Here is a 23,332-nt window from a genome sequence, read left to right as displayed (position 1 = left end):
TATGTATTGTGCATGCTGACTCACTGAAATAGCTTACTGGGACACTTGATGGAATTGAGCCATCGTTAAGGTTATCAATTTCAGCTGTGCTTTTCCTACTATGACAAGTCAAAATGTCTGCTGTGAAAAAGGTCCATAATGTTTGTGAATGGCTGTCCAACGTCACACGTCGTAGAGACCCACACGTAGTAGGAGCTGAAAAATTAATAAAAACATTTGTGCCGTATATGTGTAATGTTGTAATTTCTTTTTGTTTTATAAAATTGGTATCGAAAAAAAGTATCTTTTAGGAACAGGTATCGAAGTCACGTTATTGGTATAGAAGGTAGAGAAGGTATGTTTTTATTGCTCTACAACTTGTGTGTCCTCACACTGTTCACACTGCACACAACACTGTATATCAAACAATACGGTATCATTCCACTTCTAAAGTGTGCCACTTCTGTCTATGCTGATTTTTTTGTTTGTTCCTCTCCATGACAAATTGCAAAACGCCTTTGTAAAGCAACAGATGTGAAGCAACAGACTAAAATTATATTTGTTATAATTAAATGTACTTCTCAATTTCTGTATCCAATGTCAAGAATAACTTTGAACTAGAGGGCTGCGTTGGGATTGAGTCCCGCCGGGCCCAACGCAAATCTCGCAGGAGAGGGCGGCTTGAACTTTGCTGTGGGCGGAAACAGGCGGCTAAAAAAAACACCGCGCATAGATAGGCTATATATACTGACAGTATATACTGTATATCTATGAGCAGACACCAGCAGCGTGTCTGAGCCTCCCAGGACGGGGGAGCTCCGAGGCTCCGTCCACCGTCCGCTCCCTCCCTCATCCTCTGCTCCTTCCTCCCCTCTCTCACAGCAGCAAGCACCTGCCTTCTTTCCCTGCATCTTCTCCCTATTAGCTTTTTTTTGCGGGTGCGGGCGGGAGTGGACATAGACATTGCGGGAGCGGGCGGGACTGTAACACACACATTGCGGTGAGAAATTCGGCGGGAGCGGGATGAAGACAGTCGCAGGGTTGCAGGGCTCTACTTTGAACCTCAGCGTTTGAGGCAATGTGGACAACAAGTGGACATGTGAACATCTACGATTCCAACAGGGCAAACTTCAATCTGCTGTCTCGCGTTGCCAGACCTTCCTCCACAGCTCTGCGGAGGAGGGTCTGGCTAGTCCACACAGCATTCCGGGATGGGAGAAAAACGTGCTCTGGTTATTGACATTTCTTTAAACCAATCACAATCGTCTTGGGCGGTGCTAAGCGCTGCACGGAGCCACGGTGCTGCTGAAAAATAGCCTCGGGAAGGAACTTGTTTTGGTGGAACATGTGTACGTTCAAAGATTGTTTAGTCGTGTGACAGAAAACTCAGATTGGACAGATAGTCTAGCTAGCTGTCTGGATTTACCCTGCAGAGATCTGAGGAGAAGTTAACCATAGTCCTCAGAAATCACTGGAGTTTAAAATTACAACACAAAGGAATGGTTAGGTAACGGAAATCCAGTCCAAAAGAAGGATATAAGGCAAATTTCTGGTGGCAACAGGGCGATCCTGGAAGTGGAAGGTCATAGTTATGGACTATTTAATAAATAATACATCATAATTTATTAGCTCATTTATATTTTGTATTAATAATCTAAATCTGCAAAGTAACTAAAGTTCTAAAGTAAATGTAGTAAATTCAAAAGTACAATATTTCTCTCTGAGATGAGTACAAGTATAAAGCAAAATAAAATGGAAATACTCAAGTAATTGTACTTAAGTACAGTACTTCAGTGAATGTAAACAGATACATTCCACCACTGGTATTGATTCGCTATGTAATATTGGTTGTGTTATATTATTAAATCATTCAAATTTGAGTCATGTCTCTTGTCGTGTCAGTTGCATTTATGTATGTGGAAAAAAACTCCAAACAGTATTTCATGTGTTTTGTGTTGCGATGCTTTAATGAACCATTTGGTGTCCAGGCTCCTTTCTCACTGCTTCTCTCTTGAAAGCAGACATACTGTTGATCACTGTGATAGAATCTAATGAAACATAAGTGATAACAGTAGGAGCGTATATGTTAAATGACCCTAATGTCTGACTATGAAACGGTATCACATGATATTTAGTGAGACCTCCGCTCTCTACAAAATGATTGTGTCGCACCATAGAAACAAGAGCTGTGGTCGCTGCCCCGGTTCTTTTTTTATGTAAACAAACTCAAACTGAGCAATGAGCCCACTACAGTCCAGCATCAAAGAAAGGGCTTTTCAATTCATTTCTCGTTTGACAGCTTTTCTATGATTAATGACTCATTTGGGCTCCTGTTGTGTGTGTGTGTGTGTGTGTGTGTGTGTGTGTGTGTGTGTGTGTGCGTGTGTGTGTGTGTGTGTGTGTGTGTGTGTGTGTGTGTATGCGTGTTATTTGTACTGTATGCGCTTGATGATGTATGAATGAGAGGTAGAAGCATTAACAGGCTGATTATTAACACGCAGCAGTGAATATATAACTTACTGTTATAGGCCTTACGTAATGCTTTCATTCTTTCATTCTGTTAATGTTAACAGCTAAAAAAAACACACAGCTCCTGTAGTTTTTTCTGATAAAGTCAAGATCACAAGTAAACGGAAGCGCTCTCTCCATGATTTGGGGCAAAAATGAGAGCTGTTGTGGCCCCGCTCTTGAATCCTGGCTGCCGTCCTTGTGCCCATGAAAAAGGTCCTTTACAGAGCGCCTTCTTTTAAAAAGCGGGGGGTAGGGGTGGGGGGAGTGGAGGTGGGGCTTGCACATATATAAAAAGCCTAAGACAGTCCGCCTGTCCAATTTGGCACAACATCACCAGACAATTTGCTGTTTCCTAACCTATACGAGTAAGCTGATTGGATCTTACCCTGCTCATTCACTCCTGAGGCTTGTTAAACAATAATCTCCTCGGATCGGCCTTTCTTTGGGAAGAGAAAGCCACGTTAGTGATGAGCACAGGCAGGTTACGTGGAACTTTATCCTGTGTGTCGGATGGGGACATGACCGGGGGCCAGTCCCAGGGCTTGGTCCTGCAGCCCTTCTGGGACTACCTCCACCGGAACCACCATGACCTCCTGAGAAGCCCTCTGTGCCCCGTGGTGCTCTCCGTCACCACCTACTTCTTCGTGGTTGGTCTTTACACGCTGCTTGACCTGCTGGCTCCCACCTGGCCCTGCATTAACCGCTACAGGCTCCATCCTCACAGAGCCGTCACCTGGCCCAACATCTGGGATACGCTGGGAGTCACCATCTACAACCATCTGCTGTACATCTTTCCCGCTGCGGTGGCGCAGTGGCTGTGGAGGCCGCCCAGCCCATTGCCCTGTGAGGCACCCACTCTCCAGAGCTTCTTTCTGGGCATCCTGGGCTGCACGCTGGTCTTTGACTTCCAGTATTACATGTGGCACCTGCTGCACCACCGGATACCGTGGCTGTACCGCACGGTCCACGCCGTGCACCACCAGTACAACCAGCCCTTCAGCCTCGTCACCCAGTACCTGTCTGGATGTGAGTTATTCAACTTGGGATTTTGGGCTACAATAGACCCCATCCTGCTTCGGTGCCACTGCCTCACAACATGGGGCTTCATGGTCTTCAACATCTACATTTCCACCGAGGACCACTGCGGCTACGACTTCCCGTGGGCCATACACAACCTGGTGCCCTTTGGCCTGTGGGGTGGTCCGCCCAAGCATGATGCTCACCACCAGCGGCCCAACACTAACTTTGCCCCGTTCTTCTCTCATTGGGACTGGCTCGGGGGCACCCACACCGCGCCAACTCCCCTGAGCCACGATGCCGTGGAGGAGCCAGACGAGGTGAAAGGGACAAAAGACCAAAGAGCTTGAATTCGTCTCTCATTGACTCAGTCGCTTTTTGACTCAAACTGCCTCTTTTGTACCCGCACTCACTCTAACACCCTTGTTTTTTCCAACCAGTTTCTTTCTCTACCATCTGTCTTTTTGATATTATTATACTGACTCACCCTTTTTATTTGATGTCTTCCACTGCTCTCTCACCGTTTAGGAGCTGATTATCAGTCTAACATTTGACTCTGGTAAGTTGTTGAGAAGAATTATCTTTTACTTCTGTTTCATGTACAATGATAGTATAGATTATCCTGTACTGTTGTACATGTATCTCTCATTCACAGAGATTTCCCATTTATGTTAATGTGTTGATGTTATTATGTTATTTCTCCTGTTTTGAGCTCTTTTATTGAGTATTTGCTGATAGTAGATGGTGTGATCTGTCAGAGTGATTACACACCTGTTAGCACGTACATTGTCCCTCTCTCGCTCCTCAGCTCTGACCCTCTCACTCACACGCATGAATAGCGGTCTTTTAGCTGCACCCTAGTATGATGCGTGGGCGCAATACTAATCTGTCCATCTCTTTTGAGACAACATGCTCTTACAGAAGGAGTTCTTAATAAAACTCCCCAAAAAGACAATACCTTTGTGACAAAACTGTGAAAATAAAAAAAATAAAAAATGAATATTTTATTCATGCCTTTGCATTTACAGCAGCAGGTGTTATTCTTCAAAATATCTTACTGTGTTGGACCGATAGAGACCACTATGAGAATCAAGAGATTTTTCACATTCATTTCACATTTTAGAATAAAGCCAAATGTATAAATATGTGGCTGTTTTCAAAGCAGATATAATGTGGTTATCCAATACATTTCTACTGAAGTAGTGACTACTTAACCTTTGTAGGAAAATGTGGTTTATTCACTTATGTGTGGTATTACTTGCACTTCAACAAACAAACCAGCAGAGGACCCCTTCATCCCAACACAAATCAGAGAGGGGACGCTGCAAACAGCACAAATCGAGCAAACAGCAGCTTCTACAATGACTAACTTTAAAGGATTTAACTCCAGTCAAACAAGAGATACACACTTTTCTGTATTGTACAGTAGCATGTATCAGTGGTCCGCCAGGGGTCCTTGGGGAGGTTCCAGGGGGTCCCCAACAAATAGGAATGATTTATTTTCACTATAATTCCATCCATAAGTAACACAATGACAGAATGTATGACTATTTGGATCATGGGTTTTATACACTATCTTTAATAAAACAGCTAAAAGCTCAAATCCTAACAGGTGGGAGGCCCCCGGGACATAACCGTATCACATGGAGGGGTCCATGATCTCTTTTGTGTCCGTTTAGGGGTCCTTGACATGAAAAAGTTTGAGAACCACTGGCATATATATAATGATGTCAAACAGGAAGTGCAGTGAGTCAGTAGTGAAAGAAGTAGTACCATGTAGCCTAAGGAGCTATTATCGAAGCAAATATTGAGAGTAGTGCAACTGTATCTCAGTCCGTGTGTGCAAATGTTAAAAATAATCTTTAAATTCATACGGACTGTGCGTAACCAGATTTACAAAAAAATGTGTTTAAAAAAACACCTCCAAATCTGTATTGTGATCTGCAAGTGTATTTAGATTTTCAAATGTGTAGGCAGATTGCATGCATACATTGATCTGTGCATGTGCAGAGAGAACTGTAAATGCATACATAGATGTTATTGGCATTTAAAGTTACACTTGAGTAAAAGTACAAAAGTATTAGCACCAAAATATACTTAAAATACCAAAAGTATATTTATTCACTACACAGAAGGACACATTTCAATATAGTGTATATTATATTATTGGTTTGATGTTTATTTTTGTATCACTTTAATGTTGCAGCTGGTAAAGGTGTAGCTCATTTTAATAACTTTACTGCCCAGTAGTTTGATCTGTAATAATACATCAAAATAAATTTTTTGATCATATTTTGTGTTAATAATCTAAATCTGCAACAGAGCTAGTAACCAAAGATTTAAAATACATGTTGTGGAGTGAAAATGTACAATATTTCCCTCTGAATTGTGGCGGAGCAAAGTAACATCCAATGGAAATACTCAAGTTAGGTACAAATATCCCAAAATTGTACAATTTGGTTTACTTTAGAGATGTTGCGATACCATTTTTTCCTTCCCGATACGGATTCCAATACCTGAACTTGCGTATCGGCCGATACCGAGTACTGATCCAATACCAGCGCGTTAATAAATACGTATATGTTATAATGTTTTAACAGCTGTGTACTATCCCCGTATAGATATATGATTGCTATCATTGTTGTTAAACTCTTGGTGAAACTTAAACAAACACAAACAATGAATGCCATAGAACTTTCTTTTATTATCCAGTCAGTCAGTCATAAAGGGGAAAAGGACATTAATAAACTACTTTAAAAGTTTCCTTTAAAGTTAAGATTTTCTTTGGCGCTAAATTAGATAGATAGATAGATAGATAGATAGATAGATAGATAGATAGATACATAGATAGATACTTTATTGATCCCCAAGGGGAAATTCAAGGTCCCAGTAGCTTAAAGACATCACACACAACATACACATACATCATAAACAGGATGATAAAATAACAAATCCACATGAATAATATGGACAATAAAAGAAAAGATACTAAAATAAAACAAAAATCCACATGAATGTACTAAGGGATGTATAAGCATGAGACGCCTGCAGTGACAGGGCAGGGACTGACCCTGTGAGTCAGTATGCATGATAAGGTGATCTATGAGAGTGTGTGTCATGGTGGTAGTGCAAATAAGTAGTGCAAGGATAAAGTCTAGAGACCAGCATTAAATATGGACAATATAAGAGAATAATGAGAATAAGGTAGACATAGTAATATAAAAACTATAGCAATGCAAGGATAAAGTTTTAAAAAAAAGACAGCATTAAATATTGGCATTATAAGGGAAAAAAAGTAGACAGTAGGATAGACACAAATCAACAGTCAGTATTAGAGGTTTGAAGTAATAGGGTTACAGCCAGGGTGGGAAATTAGCACCCGCCAATTTCTTTTTCAAAGTGCCTTATACCAGCCACAGTGGCGGGTAGATTGTAAAACATTCCTTGTAACGGATTGGACAGCTTTTGTCAAAGAATGCTGTTGCTAAGAAACAATGTACAATGCTCATAGGAGTGGCATTACGTTACTGCTAATGAATGCCCAACACTTCCGGATTTTGCTGCTTCATAATAAAAACATTCAAATACCAAAATAACGGAGGACTTTTATTATGAAGAACTTATAGGAAATTAAACCGTTCACAGCCGGGGCTTTGACCCATAGACTGTATATAAGAATGGACCAACAGATCCCGTTGCTCTGGACGGAGACCAGTGAAGGCCATTAGAAGCACTTTTCCGGTGAGCGCCGAGCATTACTGCGCAGCCTCCAACTGAGAGAGACGACGTAAATGTGACGTGAGCAACCTGTCTGAAAGTTGTAAGTCTTCTGGTAGCTGTGCCAAGAGAAATCTCAATCATTCCCAATCTTGCAGAGACGGAGAGCGTAGGTATATGTAAGGAGATAACATAGGCACAGGCTAATTATTGCTAACTAAAATGCTAGTTAACATTAGTAATTAAACTTAAACAGCTAATGTAAGTCGCCACTGTCTGCGAGCTTCTCCTGTACTATACGGTAATTCCTCTACTATGCGACAGTAAGTCCCGTGGTTATGACACAATCGTTAGCCTATTTTTACAAAAACGTCTGCTACGGAGCCATAACGTGAGGTACAAGGTAGTGGAGCCTTTTATACATTGTCGTGTTTCTTTAGAAATAAACAATGGACAAATAGAGTCTTTAAACGCTTCAGATGTAAAGTTATTTGCTGTCAAAGTGACGTCAAAATGAATGGCAGTCAATGGGATGCTAACGGGGGTGAGTGCTTATTAGCATCAAAATGGCGCCATAGGAGGTTCGGGTTGTGAGGAGACACTTACCCCCTTGCTTTGACCACGCATATTTCCGTCAACTCCAGACTTTCGTCAAGTAGTTTTCAGCGATCGTCCGTGACAACATGTAGCTGAGCTGAGGTACAGACGAAAGGAAAATTATCGGTTAAAAACATGTGGTGACATATCCCCGGTGTTAAGAGGCCCGCCGCGGAGTCAGCATTAGCTATGAATGTACAAACTGTTGAGGGCGAAGTAAAGAAAAAGAGAAGGTAGCCTACTTTTCGAACAAGTGGCGCATTGACAAAACGTACAGTGAAAGACCATGCACAACATTTCAGACCGTCCTGCCAGCCTGTATTAAACATCAATGTACGCTGTAACGATTTTTCAGCCGCTGAAAGCTACTGCTGTTTTAATCCTGTCGGCTCTCTGCTGCTCAGTTCCACACACACCCACACCCACACACACCCACACCCACGCACACCCACACCCACACACACCCACACACACACGGTGGATGCAGTAAAAAACGGAGATGAGACGTACAGAATGACCTAAACTGAGGACAGCTACAGTCGTTATTGTAAGTGCAATGATAAGTTAAAGTCCAATAAGTAGGCTACTTTATCAAACCATATGAATGTGTGTCGCAGGCCAGGATAGGAAATGAACTAGCAATGTAAAGATCAACAAGCCACTGACAGAAATGTTGAAATTTGATTCATTCAATAAATTATTATTTTTTTGTCTTAAGTCCACCAGCCATTTTCATATTATACCAACATTTGCAGTATCCTGAGCCTTTTTGGTAAGGTTACTAGGAAAACTCAGCCCAGAGTAGTTTTATTCTCCCCAAAATAAGTTTCCTTTTTATTTTTAAAGAACTATACAAAAAAGCAAATTTCACTCTCTCTCGCAACTTCATTGCAACAAACTTTTATTGCAATTTTTTACAAAAGCTCCCGCAAAATCAGGCATTTTGGGCTGCAACAATCTCAAAAAAAGGCCACGAAATCCTGGAGGGACTGTTTAATGCTATGTTACTGATACTGAGAGATGAGTCAATATTTGTTTTTGTTCATTAAGCATGTAGGCCTACAATTACTGTAGAATATGACCAAACTGGCCAAATACAATTTTACCATGGTCTCGCAGGCTTGTTTTCACATCACTTTTTATTTGCCTATATTAATAAAATATATATTAATAATTAAAAAAAAAAAAATTGTATTGAAGCAATTCAAAATATGGTAGTGCACTTTTATAAATTTGAATTCCGGAAAAAGTGGCTGGTAAAAAATATAAGTGGCTGGTAAAATTGGGCATTCAACAGCCACAGTGGCTGGTGGGCAAAAAAGTTAATTTCCCACCCTGGTTACAGCCATTGTTCAAGTATTAATTTAGATCTCAGTCCAGGCTGGGGGAAGGAGGGAGGGAGGGGCTGTGCATATGCGCTAATATAGCCAGTAAACAGTGTAAAAAGTGAAAAAAGTGAAGTAAAAAAAACAGTGGGCCAGTGGACAGTCAGTACATAACTATTACGTGATATCGGATTGGTGCATAAACTCCAGTACTTGCCGATACCGATACCAGCATTTTAAGCCGTATCAGAGACTTTTTCCGATACTGGTATCGGTATCAGAAGATCTCTAGTTTACTTCCCACAGTTGGTCAGAGTAGCTGTGTTCTGGCTGTGATCTAGTCCCACACTGACTCTCCTCTCTTTGTTTCCACTGACATGGCAACAACACTGGCAGTCAGAACTGGTTTGGCATGTTTCTGGTTTTCAACGAAATAGCCTGTTGCAACACACCGTGTTTATTGTATTATTGTATGTTTATTGAATCAACAAACCCAAGCCTTTGTTACAGTTATTATAGTACAATTGAGTGAAAATGGATGTGAATTAAAATGACTTTATCCCCACGCTTGGTAATGGTCATGGACCTCAAATGTGTGTGCAATCACATGGTTATCCATCTTAAAGGATCTTAAAGTGACAGAAATAACTTCAGTTCAAGTTAAGCTATTTCCTATTCAAAAGAATCATTTCTTAGGGCTGATCTGGTGAGGTTTGAACGACTGTGATGCGTTCTACAATCTACCAGCACTCTATGAAAGAAAACATATAAAATAAAAATATCCTTTCTATCTTGTGGTTACAGGATTGTTGCAGTTCAAAAGCAGCCTTACAGCATACTGTACGTGTTGCATCATCAATATGCAACACAAGCTGACACACATACATGAGTGTGCAACTGCAGAAATAATTCCACTCGAACTTTGCCCTCTTTTTTTCCCTTCCCATTATGAAGCAATCTGCCTGTTAAGAACACTGAGTTATAAAACATAGCTAAAGTTAACTAGATAAACAGATTTTAAAGCAACATTTTAGAGAGAATATTACCATTCTCGAGTGCCGCTATGCTGTGTAAATTTGCGTATGCGTAAGCAACGATCCCAGTCCAATATTATGGAAGACTTCCCATTCTTGCCATACCAAACGCCAACCTCTCATGGCTGTCATAGCAAAGCTGTGCAAAGGTTCCATGTTTGCTATTCTGAGAAAAACTAAGCATGTTAAGCCGCCTACACACGTTCCATTGATTTCCGCCGCCCAGCTATGCGCTGCGCTACCCCTGGCATCGCGTACCGCTTGGATTTCCTGCTTTGCTCTGCGCTCAAAATTCAAATTATTTCAACTTGACCTAGTTGCCGCTGACCTTTCGAAAGCACAACCCATGATGTTCAATCCTACACTCTAAAAATATCTGTGTATTAACAGTTGTATATCTTATATTTTAACAGAAACTGTCCATAGCGGGATTCACAGTTTTTTATTTATTACATTTCAAATTGCATAATCACACAGGCTGGTTTCAACTTTGTCATTTTTTTCCAACTTTGTCACTTTTTTCAAAATTTATAAAAACTTTTAACACGTTTTTTCTACCTTTTTGACACTTTTTTCAACGTTTTTTAAGTTGTTTTTTTTCCAAACGTTCTGTTTTATAACTGCAGCTGCACATCATTAAATTTTTTAAATTATGTGGCAAAAGTCCTGGTAATGAGCAGCCATATATATATATATATATATATCTTATTTACACCTATATAATCAAATTGCAGCCTTTTGTGATTTGATAAGCGCACAAAGCCACTTTGGATGATAGTTTGTTGACTGATTTAAAACAACATTAGAGAGATTTCCTTTTTAAACTCACTAACAGATGGGATATAAAATACACAATACAATACTTTAAACAAAACATACATAAGTAAAAGTAAAAGTACAGTTTTAAAGTACACAAAAAACGACTCAATTACAGTAACGTGAGTAAATGTAATGTGTTTACTTTCCACCTCTGCAAATGATTTCCCAACTTTTACAAATCCCATCCAATGTTTCTGTTCTACCTATTTCACAGGCATTAAATTACTTTTTTCTTTCTCTGTTTTATTAAACTATCAGACAGATAATCAATTTCAAATTCCTAAAATTCTTTTCCTGGCGCCATTTTATAAACTGCACAGGGTGCCTGGTTTTAAAAAAAAAAAAAAGTTAATAAATGATAAAACCTGATTTATGAGCGTTTGTGTTGGCTCAGGTCACACAGTGTTAACTGTGTGAATGTAACAAGGCTGACAAAAGGTAAGATGACAAAAGGTAAGATGACACTTAGCGAACGACAATAATTTACCTCTTTAAAACATGCCGGAGCTCTGCCTGAACAAGTCATTACACAGGAAGCAATCACAATTCACGGCCTGTGTGCGTACCTGGGGGAGGGTAAAGACTCTCTTTGGGTGGGGCTGTCTGCTGGAAACACACCAGTTGACTGACTTCTTATCTAGAGACGAAAGACAAGGAGCATTCATGCATTCACTTTAACTCACAGTACTCCTTTGTTGACAGCATATTGTCTTTTAGAAGAAAATGTGTTGTATAAGGGAGGTGATTTGTACTTAAAGTAAAAATGACTACAACACAGACTGTATGAGCTATAGGTTTAAAAAATGTAATGAGAGAAAGGCTGAGTTTAAGACCTAAAGAGGGAAAGGCACTGTGTGTATCAATAAATAAATATAAATGGGAAAACGAGCTGTATTTCTTGAAAGTTTTCTGTGTTTCATATACAGGTGAAAGGTGGCGGCTGAAACTAGTGGGAGGACAACCTGTTTAGGTCATCATCACAACATGACTCATCATGCTCTCAAACATTCTTTAACCCGCTCCCCTCAAACAATCTTTTTTTTCCTCGACGTTTCTTCTCTAAACAGTATGCTTGACAACTAAGTAAACATTAAAAGACTAAAAAAAAACCTGGTTTGTATCCTTTCTGACACTAAAAGCAGACTACTACCCATTCCATGAATTCCTAACATTCCCACGATGGCGAAGAGAATGATCGATGACAATGAGTCTACATTTCATCTCCGGCTGCATGATGAAAAAGAAGGCCTGTTGACTCACACCACAGAAAAATGTAAACCGGTTACGTCATATCAAAGAAGTATCACAGAAACTGCATCTTGTTGTGTTATTATTTATTTAAGAAACTATGTAACAGGACCAACTTTTTTTCCTCATCACTCAACAGTAAGTCAACACTTTTTAAAAAAAGGATGGGATCAAACAGGAATGTGTCTAAAAACACAAGTTAACATTAGCAAGGTTGTGTTGTTGATTTGACAAAAGATACACGTATGTTTTTGTTTCCTTCCTCTGAACACATCAGGTTAGTTTAGTTCTTTTCATACAGATGTTCATTGCTTTAAATGATTTTGAGTGCAGTGAACTAACTAGTCACGTTCTCGGGTAAAAGACCACATTTTGTGCAGCCAAGAGAACTCACAGGCAGTCTTTAACAGGCATTCTCTCCATTTATATCAGAAAAAGAAAACATGCAGTCATGTTTCACACATGAACACTAAACAACAGAATGAAGTCATATTAATTTTAAAATTACATTATATGTCATTTCGCTGACGCTTTTATCCAAAGCGACTTACAATTGCTATATATGTCAGAGGTCGCACACCTCTGGAGCAACTAGGGGTTAAGTGTCTTGCTCAGGGACACATTGGTTGATGTATCACAGTGGGAATCGAACTCAGGTCTCCCACACCAAAGGCATGTGTCATATCCACTGCGCCATCACCACCCAATGTACTCCGGCTCTCATCCCTGCACAGTCATCTTCACATTTACAGCCCATCTTTGGTTATATGATGTGTTGAGGTCACCTGGTTATGACTGATTGGCCTTTTGTCCATTATTACAGACCTATCTGCTGTGTCTCAGTGCCACAAGGTGTGTACAATGCCATGTTTTCAGTAAACCAGAGCAAGCACAGGCAGAATATCGTATTGAGAGTTCTTTTTTTTTTTTTGTTGCTCTCCTTTACTGATCTCGTCTCTAACAGGAGCTGCTCTGCGTGTTGCCACTACTCGACGTGTACGACTTGCTCTTCTTGGAGTATTTCAGGGAGCTGAATGAAACCCTCATCCTCTCTACAGTCCTGCTGCTCCTGCACAGCAGCGTGTTCTTCACGTGGTTCCTGAAGTCCTCCGACACAAAGTAGTAGATAAACGGGTCCAGGCAGCTGTTGAGGCTGGCCAGGCATAATGTGGAGATGTAGAAGCCATAACCATTATTTACCACTCCGTCTTTTAGCAGAGAGTAGTGCACCACCAGCATGATGTTACTGGGGATGAAGCACACTAGGAATGTCACCAGAACGATCACAATCAGTAGCACGGCTTTCTGGCGGTTCTTTCCGGCGGTGCTGTTCTCCAAGCCGTTCCCCAGAGCCCTGAGTAACAGAACATAGGCCACAACGATCACTGCGCAAGGGACGAGGAACACCACCAGACCCATGAAGATGAAGTAGAAGTACGGCAGCTGCACAGAAGGGAATGGATCCAGTGGGTCCTTTATGATGTTGACATCGTGGCAGGTTGTGACGTTGGGGTCTTTGAGTTTGACGGTGTGGTCATACAGGTACAGAGGCGTGGTGGTGAGCCAGATGAAAGACCAGATGGCCACGCAGACACCCACAGCTACTTTGTTGTTCTTCCTCTGATGGGACAGAGGGTGAGCCACCACCCAGTACCTCTGCACGCTGAGGCAGGCGATGAAAAGGACGGAGCTATACATGTTTCCGTAGAAGAAGCCCACAAGGACTTTGCACAGCGGCTCTCCGTAGATCCAGTCGTTGCCATTTAAATGGTAGGAGATTTTTAAAGGTATCCAAATGACATAAAACAGGTCAGCCAGAGCCAGGTTGGCCATGTAGATGGACGACGGGTGCTTCTTCTTGGTTCGGAAGAGGAACACCCAGATGGCCATGCCGTTGGCAGGAAGTCCCAACGCAAATACGATGATGTAGACGATCGGGAGGAAGACTGTGGTGAGACTACTCTTCAGTGTGTCAGATGCTGCCTGGTCCACAACATATTGGTTTGAGTTTGAAGGGTCCTTAACTGCAATGAATCCCCGTCCTTTACCTAAAACAATAGGACAAGATGAAATACATATTAGGGCTGAAATGATAATCAATTAATCATTTAAGTCATTTACCAAACAAAAATGTTAAACATTCCCTGAGCTCAGCTTCTTAAAAGAGCTTTCTAAGTGACAATGACAATATTAAGTGAATAAAAAGTGAGGATTAGCTACTTTTCTCGTAGCCTTTCTAGTAGCCTGTCCTTGGGTGGAGGAATGTTGGTCGGACAGTTTACTAAAAAATGTTAAATGACAGTTTTCGTTCTTTTCTGATACTTGATAGTCCAGCATATTTAAAAGTGAGCATTAGCTGCTTTTCTCTGATTTATATCAATTACGAACTGATAGCCTACTGACTGACAACTAGTGTAGGCCTACTTAAATTGTTACATGAACATGTCACTTTGGACATTTTTTCATTATTAGGCTTAAAGGTTAAAGATAGCCTAACTTATTGGCAGATATTATAGCCTAATGAAAATTATCATTAGTTGCAGTCCTAATAAATATGACTACAACTATTAGCCTACTGTAACTGAAGTATTACAATGTAACATTAGGCTAACGTTTAAGGACGTTACGCAATAAAATACCTTACAGTAGGCTAATATTAATAATACGACACACCTGCTGCTTAGAAGCGGACCAATTCCGTCAAAAAGTCTCTCTAATTACGACAACAATGTTCTAAAACATTTAGCTTAATATGTTCTACTTAAATAATGTGTGTTTTAATCTCTTGAGATGAGTCTCATCACGTCTTTATGTAAGCTAGCTCGCTTTTCGACACAATAAACACAGGGAAACCTCCGGTCTTACCTCCAGCAGCATGTGAGGCAGAAAAGTAGCAGAAAATCAGCAAGAACAGCGACAATAACCGAGTTAAATCCATGTCTGTGTTCTTCATACGCTCTCGGCGTCAGTCCTCTTTAGCAGAATGCCTCCAACAACTTCTTAAATGTCGGTAAACAGCTAAAACCTTGAGGGACACACCCCGAGACTACCTGTTCGTACCGTCATCAGGGACCCGCCTACCTGCCCGGTTTACTCCAGTCAGTGTTTCCCTTCAGAGGTTTCTATTGAGCTCAGGGAGGGAACCACCACGAAGAACATAAACAACCACATTGATGTAATGTAGCCTAGGAGATTTTAGTACCTTGATATTTGTTTAATAATTTATAACATACCCCACAGGTATTTACTTAATAGTCTATCTTTTTTCTTGAAATATAACCTCTCTTGTAGATAGATAGATAGATAGATAGATAGATAGATAGATAGATAGATTGATTGATTGATTGATTGACAGAGATAGATACAGTAGGTAGATACATACATACATAGATACAGTAGATAGATACATATATAGATAGATAGATAGATAGATAGAACTTGACTTGGACGGCCCTCCTCGCCTTTACTTTGAAGAAATTACTGAAACAATTAATCATTGTAGATTATCTGTTGATGGACGAATCAACTACTTATTTCAGCCATTTTTAACATTACAGAACTCACAGTATGGCACTATGTATGTAAAAAAGAAAGAGAAATAGATATACTGGAATCATTTATGAACGTTATGAGAGTAAATATCCTCTGGTGTACTAAGTTTGTACAGACCATCTTTCTCATTTCATATCATCTCTTCCCCTCCCCCCATTGTGTCAAACTGCCCTTATCACATTAGAGGATCAGTTGAACCTAACAAACACTGAAGCCAACTAACCAGTGGAATATGTAACAGAGGTGTGCAGTAATGTCTGTTTAAAGTTATTTTACTCCTGTAGGAATCTGAACTGCTCCATTCTAAAAGCCCTTCTCTTACACTCCTATTTAAATCTAGTACATTAAGATGTTTAACCTATTTGTCCTATTTCCTAAATAAAAAAAGAAAAGCGCTGTCATAATGGTAGAGAATGTTCGACCCATGTGCAGAGATGGCAGTCAATGTGATGAGCTTGAATAGTTACTCATCCAAAAAATCCATACAACAAAAGGTGTCCAAAAACAGCAAGCAAGGTTATCCAAAAAACGAAGTAACAAAGAAGAACAGGAACCACAGGAATTAGCAACACAGAGACAAAAACAGGCAGACTAATACACAGCACTCCGACACAGAAAATACAATGACCTGACACCAGACAAGGGGAACACAAAAACTAAATACAGGAGGTAACGAGCAAACAAGGCACAGGTGATACAACAGGTGAAACACATGACAATCACAAGGGCGGGAAAACTAAAGACAGGAAGTAAAACTATACAAGACAAGGGAGACAACAGAGACTTCAAAATAAAACAGGAAACACAACAGAAACACACGATCATGACACTGAACGATGGCTAATAAGTACATAAACTGTAAATTATTAAAACATGAAATACAGATACATAAATAACTAGAATAATAACAACTAATACAATTAATTATAAAACTAACTAAAACAAACTACATATAAAATAGACCAGAAGTAGATATAATTTTTTTTAATAAAAGGCATGGCTAAAAAGGTAGGTTTTAAGTTTGCTTTTAAAAATAGCAACAGTCTCTGCAACCCTCCAGAGATGGGGGGCGGGGGAGGCAGAACAGAAAGCCCGATCACCCATGGTGTTGAGCTTAATCCTGGGGAGGAGGAGGAGGAGGAGGAGGCGTTTTGTGTTTGCAGAGCAGAGGGATCGTGTGGAGGTTAGAGGGGTGAGTAGTTCTTTCAAGTAGGTGGGGCCATTGCCATGGATGCACTGATGAGTGAGGAGTAAGTAAGTAAGTCAAGTTTATTTGTATAGCACAAGATAAAAATCACCAAGTGCTTCATAATGAAATGTAATACAATACAACAAATTAAAATACAAGAACATTTAAATACAAATAGAAAAGATGACAAACAACCATAAAAAACAGTAATATATATCAATAGCAGAGTCTTCAGTTGCTTTTTAAAAGATTCGACAGAATTCACACAACATAGAGAGGGAGGCAAGACATTCCACAGCCTAGGAGCCACTGCTTGGAACGATCGGTACCATCTAGTTTTAAAATGAGTGCGGGGAACCACTAATAGCCTCTGACCTAATGACCTCAGACTACGGGTGGGAATATTAATGCTGTATCAAGTCAGAGATGTAGGGAGGAAGTTGACCGTGCAGGGCTCTAAAAGTAAGGACCAGGATTTAAAATTGAATTCTATACTGGACTGGTAACCAGTGAAGTGATGCTAAAACAGGTGTGATGTGTGCTCGAGACAGAGGAAAGAGACCTTATATTCAATCCGGGTGGAGATGGGAAGCCGGTGAAGGGAATGGGAAAAAAATGGAAAGTGGTGTGATGTGTTCATATTTTCGCACTCTCAGCAGGATCCTTGCATCGCTGTTCTGGACATATTGTCTCTGAAGACTCTTGTTAGGAATCCCAATGAGCAGTGCATTGCAGTAATCCAGTCTGGAGGAGACAAATGCATGTACCAGTTATATATTTTATATAATCAGGGACTTCCTCACATGCCGGATGTCCCTCCCCTCTGCTATCTATTTTCCAAGGCCACCGTCGCCGTATCCGGGGCTTGCTTAGCGCCGCCCAGGAGAGTTATGATTGGTTTAAAGAAATACAAACAAGAACTTTTTTTCCCCCCCTAATCCAGAATAGCTACGCCAGTGTAGCCAGGCCATACTCCAATGCTGACTCAGCGCTGTGTTGATAGGTCTCGACTAGTCACTGACCAAACCATTTTACTGTATTAGGTGGGATCTAATGGCGTTACACTCTGGCTTACAGTAGAACACATACAGTAAGGACAATGAGCTTACAGCAAAGGTTAAATATAAGGATGGTTCTGAAAATAAGGAACACATGCAGTGTAGTGGCTGGCCGATATCAAGAGAAATACTTTTGAAGAAGAAGCTTGAAGCTGGAGATGAGTTCTTTAAGATCTCTTTATCTCTTTATTAACACAAGAGAAATATGACGGTTTTCTGCGGAACAGAAATCTTGCGACTCACCTTAGCCTCCGTTTCTTATACCGGCTATTGTGGTGTCATTCAGGTCAGTGTCCAACATAACCTCATAACCTTTCCAGGCAGAGAAGAACTTCAACTCTGTGTCTCCATGGAAGATGGGAGAGGAAACAGCTGTATGATAAGACAGTGCTGCTCATCCTGCCAAAGGCCATAGAGAAATACACATAACACATTTTGTCTGTGCTGAGATATTTGCACATGGTTACAATTAGACATCCAACCCCCCAAACATTCCTAAATAAGGTCAATCATCACCCTACATTCCCCGTTACCTTATGTATCACATATTTCCAATCCAGTCCAATCCAATCCACTTTAAATATTATATATTTATATAGCACGATTTTAACAAACACAAGGTTTCCAAAGTGCTGGCACTCTTCCCAGACATTGAGAACACCTAAAGGCAAGACAAAGACAAGTTACATCTATGTATATAGAATACCACTCTCAGGCCCACAAAGCCACGAGACCAGAGTCAAGAAAAGTTTACACAGAACAAAGGAAAAATATATTTAAATAGGTTAAAAATACTAGGTTAAAGTACTAGATTAACACAAGACTGTAAAGAGATTAAAGAAAAAGTCATTCAGCAGCTTGACTTTTTCAACCATCTGCATGACAGTAATTCAGAGAGAATATCAATAACCACATACAAAGTTTAGTTCAAGGTTTACTTAGATACATTTAAGACCTTTTCAATACCCCATATAATATACTGTATATTAGAGCTGTAATGTACTTGTCGGGCTCAGGCCGAATTCTGTCGGGCTCGGGCCTTGTCGGGCCGAACTTTTAAGGCCCGAGCCTGACAGAATTCGGCCTGAGCCCGACAAGTACATTTTAATTGACAGCTTTTTAAAAGCCCGAACCCGTTTACAGCCCGACATTATTCAAATGTGCGCACGCACACAGCTCTTTTGCCTTTTGTCAAGAATTAGTCATTTATAATTTTTTTTAACATAATTTATTCATGACTAACATAGGCTATAGGCCACTTGGAAGTTGGAACAAAGAAACGTCGGGTTCCGTCGGGTTCCGTCGGGTTCCGTCGGGTCCCGCTGGGTTTGGGCAAAGATCTTCAGCTCTAATATACTGTATATACCTGTTTCAGAATCAAACCGGCCGAGGTAAAGTATGACAAAACCAGCAGTATCCAGTAACCAGTTTCAGTACTTCCCTGCAGCATAAAACAATTATTAAAAGTTGTTGCTAAAACAACACCCATTTTAAGTAAATGAGCTTCCTACAGCTACTGTAGTTGCAGTAGTGACAGTGTTTGCTAAAACTCTGACACTCAACAAAAAAACAATTAGACAGCTTCCTGCATGACAATTTACTGTCACACAATCCTACTTTTGGTTTATAGATAACATCTCCCAACAGCATGCAATCAGAAACAAAAACATTGTATAAGTAACATTCCAATGCTTTCTCATAAATGGGTTTGTATGATATCGTACAGAAACAGGCAAAAGAAAATATTCAAGACTTTTTGTAAATTAAATTTAAAACTTTTGTAAACCTTCTACCACCTTTAAGAAACAAGTTGAATGCTGCTTGAGAATTTTAAGACTTGCAGACAGTGTGACGGAGGAAAGTCGTACATTCTATCTCGCTTGTATCACGCATCACTCAACATGCTAAATGTTTGGTTTGAAATCCTTCAGGCACATTAAAAAGACTGAAGCATTATCCATCTCAATAAAATTACAGCCTGTACTAAAATATCAGACACATAAAGAAATTACCGAAGTACAATAATTCATGTTTGGATGAAGTCAAATGAAACTGCAGAAGCCTAGATCGAGTAAAGAGCATTAAATATCAGTTAAATTGTTAAGGATGGATACAACAAATAATGTATTTACAAAATTAAAACAAGCAGTAACTTAGAAAGCTCAATGCTTCTCTGACATTTTTAGCACAGAAGAAAACTTTCCTCACAGATATGGAAGAAGCCACAGTAAAGAAATTCATGTTATTTTAGGGGGAGTTTTATGATGAGGAATTAGCATAAAAACCAATGATGCACTAGCTCTCACTCTCACTTAGTGCTCCGAGTGTTCCCTGAACCAGACGTATTCGTGTTGCTCTTTTTGGAGAACTTGAGAGCGCTGAAGGAGACCCTCATCCTCTCCACTGTCCTCTCACTCCTGCACAGGAACGTGTTCTTCACATGATCCCTGAAGTCCTCGGAGATGAAGTAGTAAACAAAGGGGTCGAAGCAGCTGTTGAGACTCGCCAAACACAGGGTGATGATATAAAATCCGTACAGGTTGTTGTTGGCCCCAACCAACAGGAGGACGTAGTGCACCAGCAGCATGATATTACTGGGGGTGAAGCACACCAAAAACATCACCAGCACGGTGATGATCAGGACCACGGCTTTTCGTCGCCTCTTGGTGATGTCGGGGTCAGCCATGCTGTTCCTGAGAGACTTGAGCATGAGGACGAAGGATATGATGCACACAACGGTGGGCGCAACAAATCCCACAATTCCCATTGTCAGGAAGTAGCCCGCAGCTATTTCCTTCTGACTGGTCCTGGTGACGTCGTGGCAGGTGAGGATGTTGAGGTTTGTGACGCGGACCTCTTGTTCATACAGGTAGAGCAGGATGGTGAGGAGCCAGACCACCACCCAGACCGTGACGGAGACGGTGACAGCTACACGGTTGTCTTTCTGCTGAAGGGACAGCGGGTGGACCACGGCCCAGTAACGCTGAACACTTATACAGGTGATGAAGAAGATGGAGCAGTACATGTTGCCGTAGAAAAACCCCACCAGCACTTTGCACAAGCCCTCCCCGTAGATCCAGTTGTTGCCGTTGAAGTGGTACGCTATCTTTAAGGGGATCCAGATGACAAACAGCAGGTCAGCCAGAGCCAGGTTGGCCATGTAGATGGACGACGGATGCCTTTTCTTGGTCCTGAAGAGGAACACCCAGATTGCCATGGTGTTGGTGGGCAGTCCCACAGCAAACACGATGATGTAGATGATTGGGATGAAGACGGTTGTTAGACGGCTCCTCAGCACTCGACTGACTTGGGAGTTGACCTCCACCCCTTCAGCTGTCTCTGTACCAGTGAAGCCTCTGGTCTCTGGGTCAAAAAATGATATGAAAATATATGAAAAGCAGAAGTGCAACAGGTTGACAGTTTAAGCAGGTGAATGACTTCCGATTTATCTCTTCACATTCCTGTATTAATCTAGTACTTCAACCTACTATTTTTGACCTATGTTAATCTGTTTTTCTTATTTTTCTGTATAATCTCTTCTCGACTCTGGTCTCATGACTCTGTGGGCTTGGGATTTACCTAACTCGTCTTTGACTTGCTTTTTGGTGTACGTGCCGTTCTTAACATCTGTGGGAGACGGCAACTCTGTGATAGATAAGGTATGGTGGACAGTAGGGTGATGACTGACCTTATTTGGAGTGTTTGGATGTCTCATGGTAACCATGTGTTTGGGAGGTTATAGATGAGGGGTCGGACAAGTATAAAAAACGAAGGCTGAGTTGCAAGATTCTTTACTGCAGAAAGAATTGTCTCATTTCTCTTGTGCTAATAAAGAGATTTTAAATAACCCATCTCCAGCTACAAGATTGTTCTTCAAAAAATATTTTCTTGATATCGGCCAGCCTACATATTTGACGCAACGAACAGGAGCAGCTGGACGCAGGGTGGCCATGATACAAATTGACCTACATGTGAAACTCACTGCTGTGGATGATTAAGTTACGCTCACTTTAACTCCTAAAAATGCTGTTGGGTGGTGTAATCTACAGCATTGCATCATATTCTATGAGATCATCATAGGTTTGTAGCCTTGCTGTCCTGTGAGAATCACGTACAGTATCTCTAAAAAGTTTGAAAACTTTCATGGTGTCAGAACAACAGCCCTGCTTTGAGGTTTTTGATGATGCAGATGATCCAGCTGATACAAGAGCCTTTTTAAAAGATGTTATTTAGCTTTAGGAAGTAGGAGAATTATCTCAACACATAAAGGAACACTTCACCCTTCACTTTATCACAAACATTCAACATCAACACATCTGGAAATACGTGGTTTTCCCCAGACAAAGAGGGGGTGAAAAACGGTCATCTGAAAAGTAACTAAAGCTGTCAGAGAAATGTAGTGGAGTCAAAAGTACAATATTTACCTCTGAGATGTAGTGGAATAAGTATAAAGTTAGATCAAATGTACCTTTAACGTGTAGGCTATGTAGGCTAAGTACATGTACTTAGTTACACACTTTGAGCCATCTGATCTCACTTTACATATATTTTAATCATTTAGTGTTATCAAACTACTTCTGACAGACTAAAACTATATGAAGGCAATCGGGACCAACACATCAAACAAACATGGCCTATATTCGACGTATGTAGTTCAGTAAAGCACTTTTTGGATCCTAATCTTGTCTGACTTGAATGTTTTATGACAACAAAAACAATAGAGATAAAGAGAAATAAAAAAAAAATGGCTCTTTACCTTCCTCTGTCTGGCACTGGCAGCTCCACACGCAGCAGAAAAGGAGGAACAGGTGAAACCATCGTGTCTGCGGAGCCATAACTGCAGAAAATAGGCTTGTTCAAGATGAGCTGCGCCTCGCCTGTAAAGTGGATGAGAGAAGGCAGCAGCAGCAGCCAGGGGCGGTGACAAAAATCTGCTGTCAAGTCGGACAGTTTACAGCCGTTTCCAGCAGCCTTTAGGCTGAACAGGAAGTCACAGAAACACTCACATCCGATTTAAGAAAATGTTGTCTCCAGTTGTTATTTTGATTATGACAGAGTAGCTGTCAAAATGCTCTACATGCGATATGTTGCTGATTTTAATTAACAACACACTGTAAATGATTTAGTCTCTCTGACTTCTAAACATAATTATCATCCACACAACATGTGTTCTGTACAGAATGAGCTTTTAAATCAGACACATAGCAGTTAAAAGCCCTCCAATTCAAAATCAATAAAAAGTTCATATAAAACATGTTGAGTCGATGGCGTTTCCCAGCATGCCCT

At 40.6% G+C, this 23,332-nt stretch overlaps 3 protein-coding genes across 5 annotated transcripts; 1 reads left to right on the top strand and 2 right to left on the bottom strand.

The window, feature by feature from the left end:
* Positions 1 to 2,817: 2,817 nt before the first annotated feature.
* ch25hl2 (cholesterol 25-hydroxylase like 2) lies at positions 2,818 to 4,700 on the top strand. Its single transcript, XM_031317814.1, has one exon. The coding sequence runs from the start codon at positions 2,958 to 2,960 to the stop codon at positions 3,855 to 3,857; it is 900 nt and encodes a 299-aa protein (XP_031173674.1). The 5' UTR covers positions 2,818 to 2,957; the 3' UTR covers positions 3,858 to 4,700.
* Positions 4,701 to 13,114: 8,414 nt separating this feature from the next.
* Positions 13,115 to 15,377, bottom strand: f2rl1.2 (coagulation factor II (thrombin) receptor-like 1, tandem duplicate 2). 3 transcript variants are annotated; one of them, XM_035991661.1, is made up of 2 exons: positions 15,113 to 15,377; positions 13,115 to 14,295 (listed from the first exon to the last, which is right to left on the bottom strand). In XM_035991661.1, the coding sequence occupies exons 1-2, from the start codon at positions 15,198 to 15,200 to the stop codon at positions 13,205 to 13,207; spliced, it is 1,179 nt and encodes a 392-aa protein (XP_035847554.1). In that variant the 5' UTR covers positions 15,201 to 15,377; the 3' UTR covers positions 13,115 to 13,204. The 3 variants fall into 3 exon arrangements, with proteins under 3 accessions (XP_035847554.1, XP_031173672.1, XP_031173673.1); XM_031317812.2 differs by having other exon boundaries at positions 13,115 to 14,287; positions 15,105 to 15,328; XM_031317813.2 differs by having other exon boundaries at positions 13,115 to 14,297; positions 15,118 to 15,327.
* Positions 15,378 to 19,506: 4,129 nt separating this feature from the next.
* LOC116062949 (proteinase-activated receptor 2-like) lies at positions 19,507 to 22,902 on the bottom strand. Its single transcript, XM_031317757.2, has 2 exons — positions 22,803 to 22,902; positions 19,507 to 21,409 (listed from the first exon to the last, which is right to left on the bottom strand). Exons 1-2 carry the CDS (start codon positions 22,879 to 22,881, stop codon positions 20,355 to 20,357), a joined length of 1,134 nt encoding a protein of 377 aa, XP_031173617.1. The 5' UTR covers positions 22,882 to 22,902; the 3' UTR covers positions 19,507 to 20,354.
* Between the last annotated feature and the right edge of the window lie 430 nt (positions 22,903 to 23,332).

The sequence above is a fragment of the Sander lucioperca genome, chromosome 14 (assembly GCF_008315115.2).
Source record: "Sander lucioperca isolate FBNREF2018 chromosome 14, SLUC_FBN_1.2, whole genome shotgun sequence".
NCBI lineage: Eukaryota > Metazoa > Chordata > Actinopteri > Perciformes > Percidae > Sander > Sander lucioperca.
This window is presented reverse-complemented; position numbering and strand designations above follow the sequence as displayed.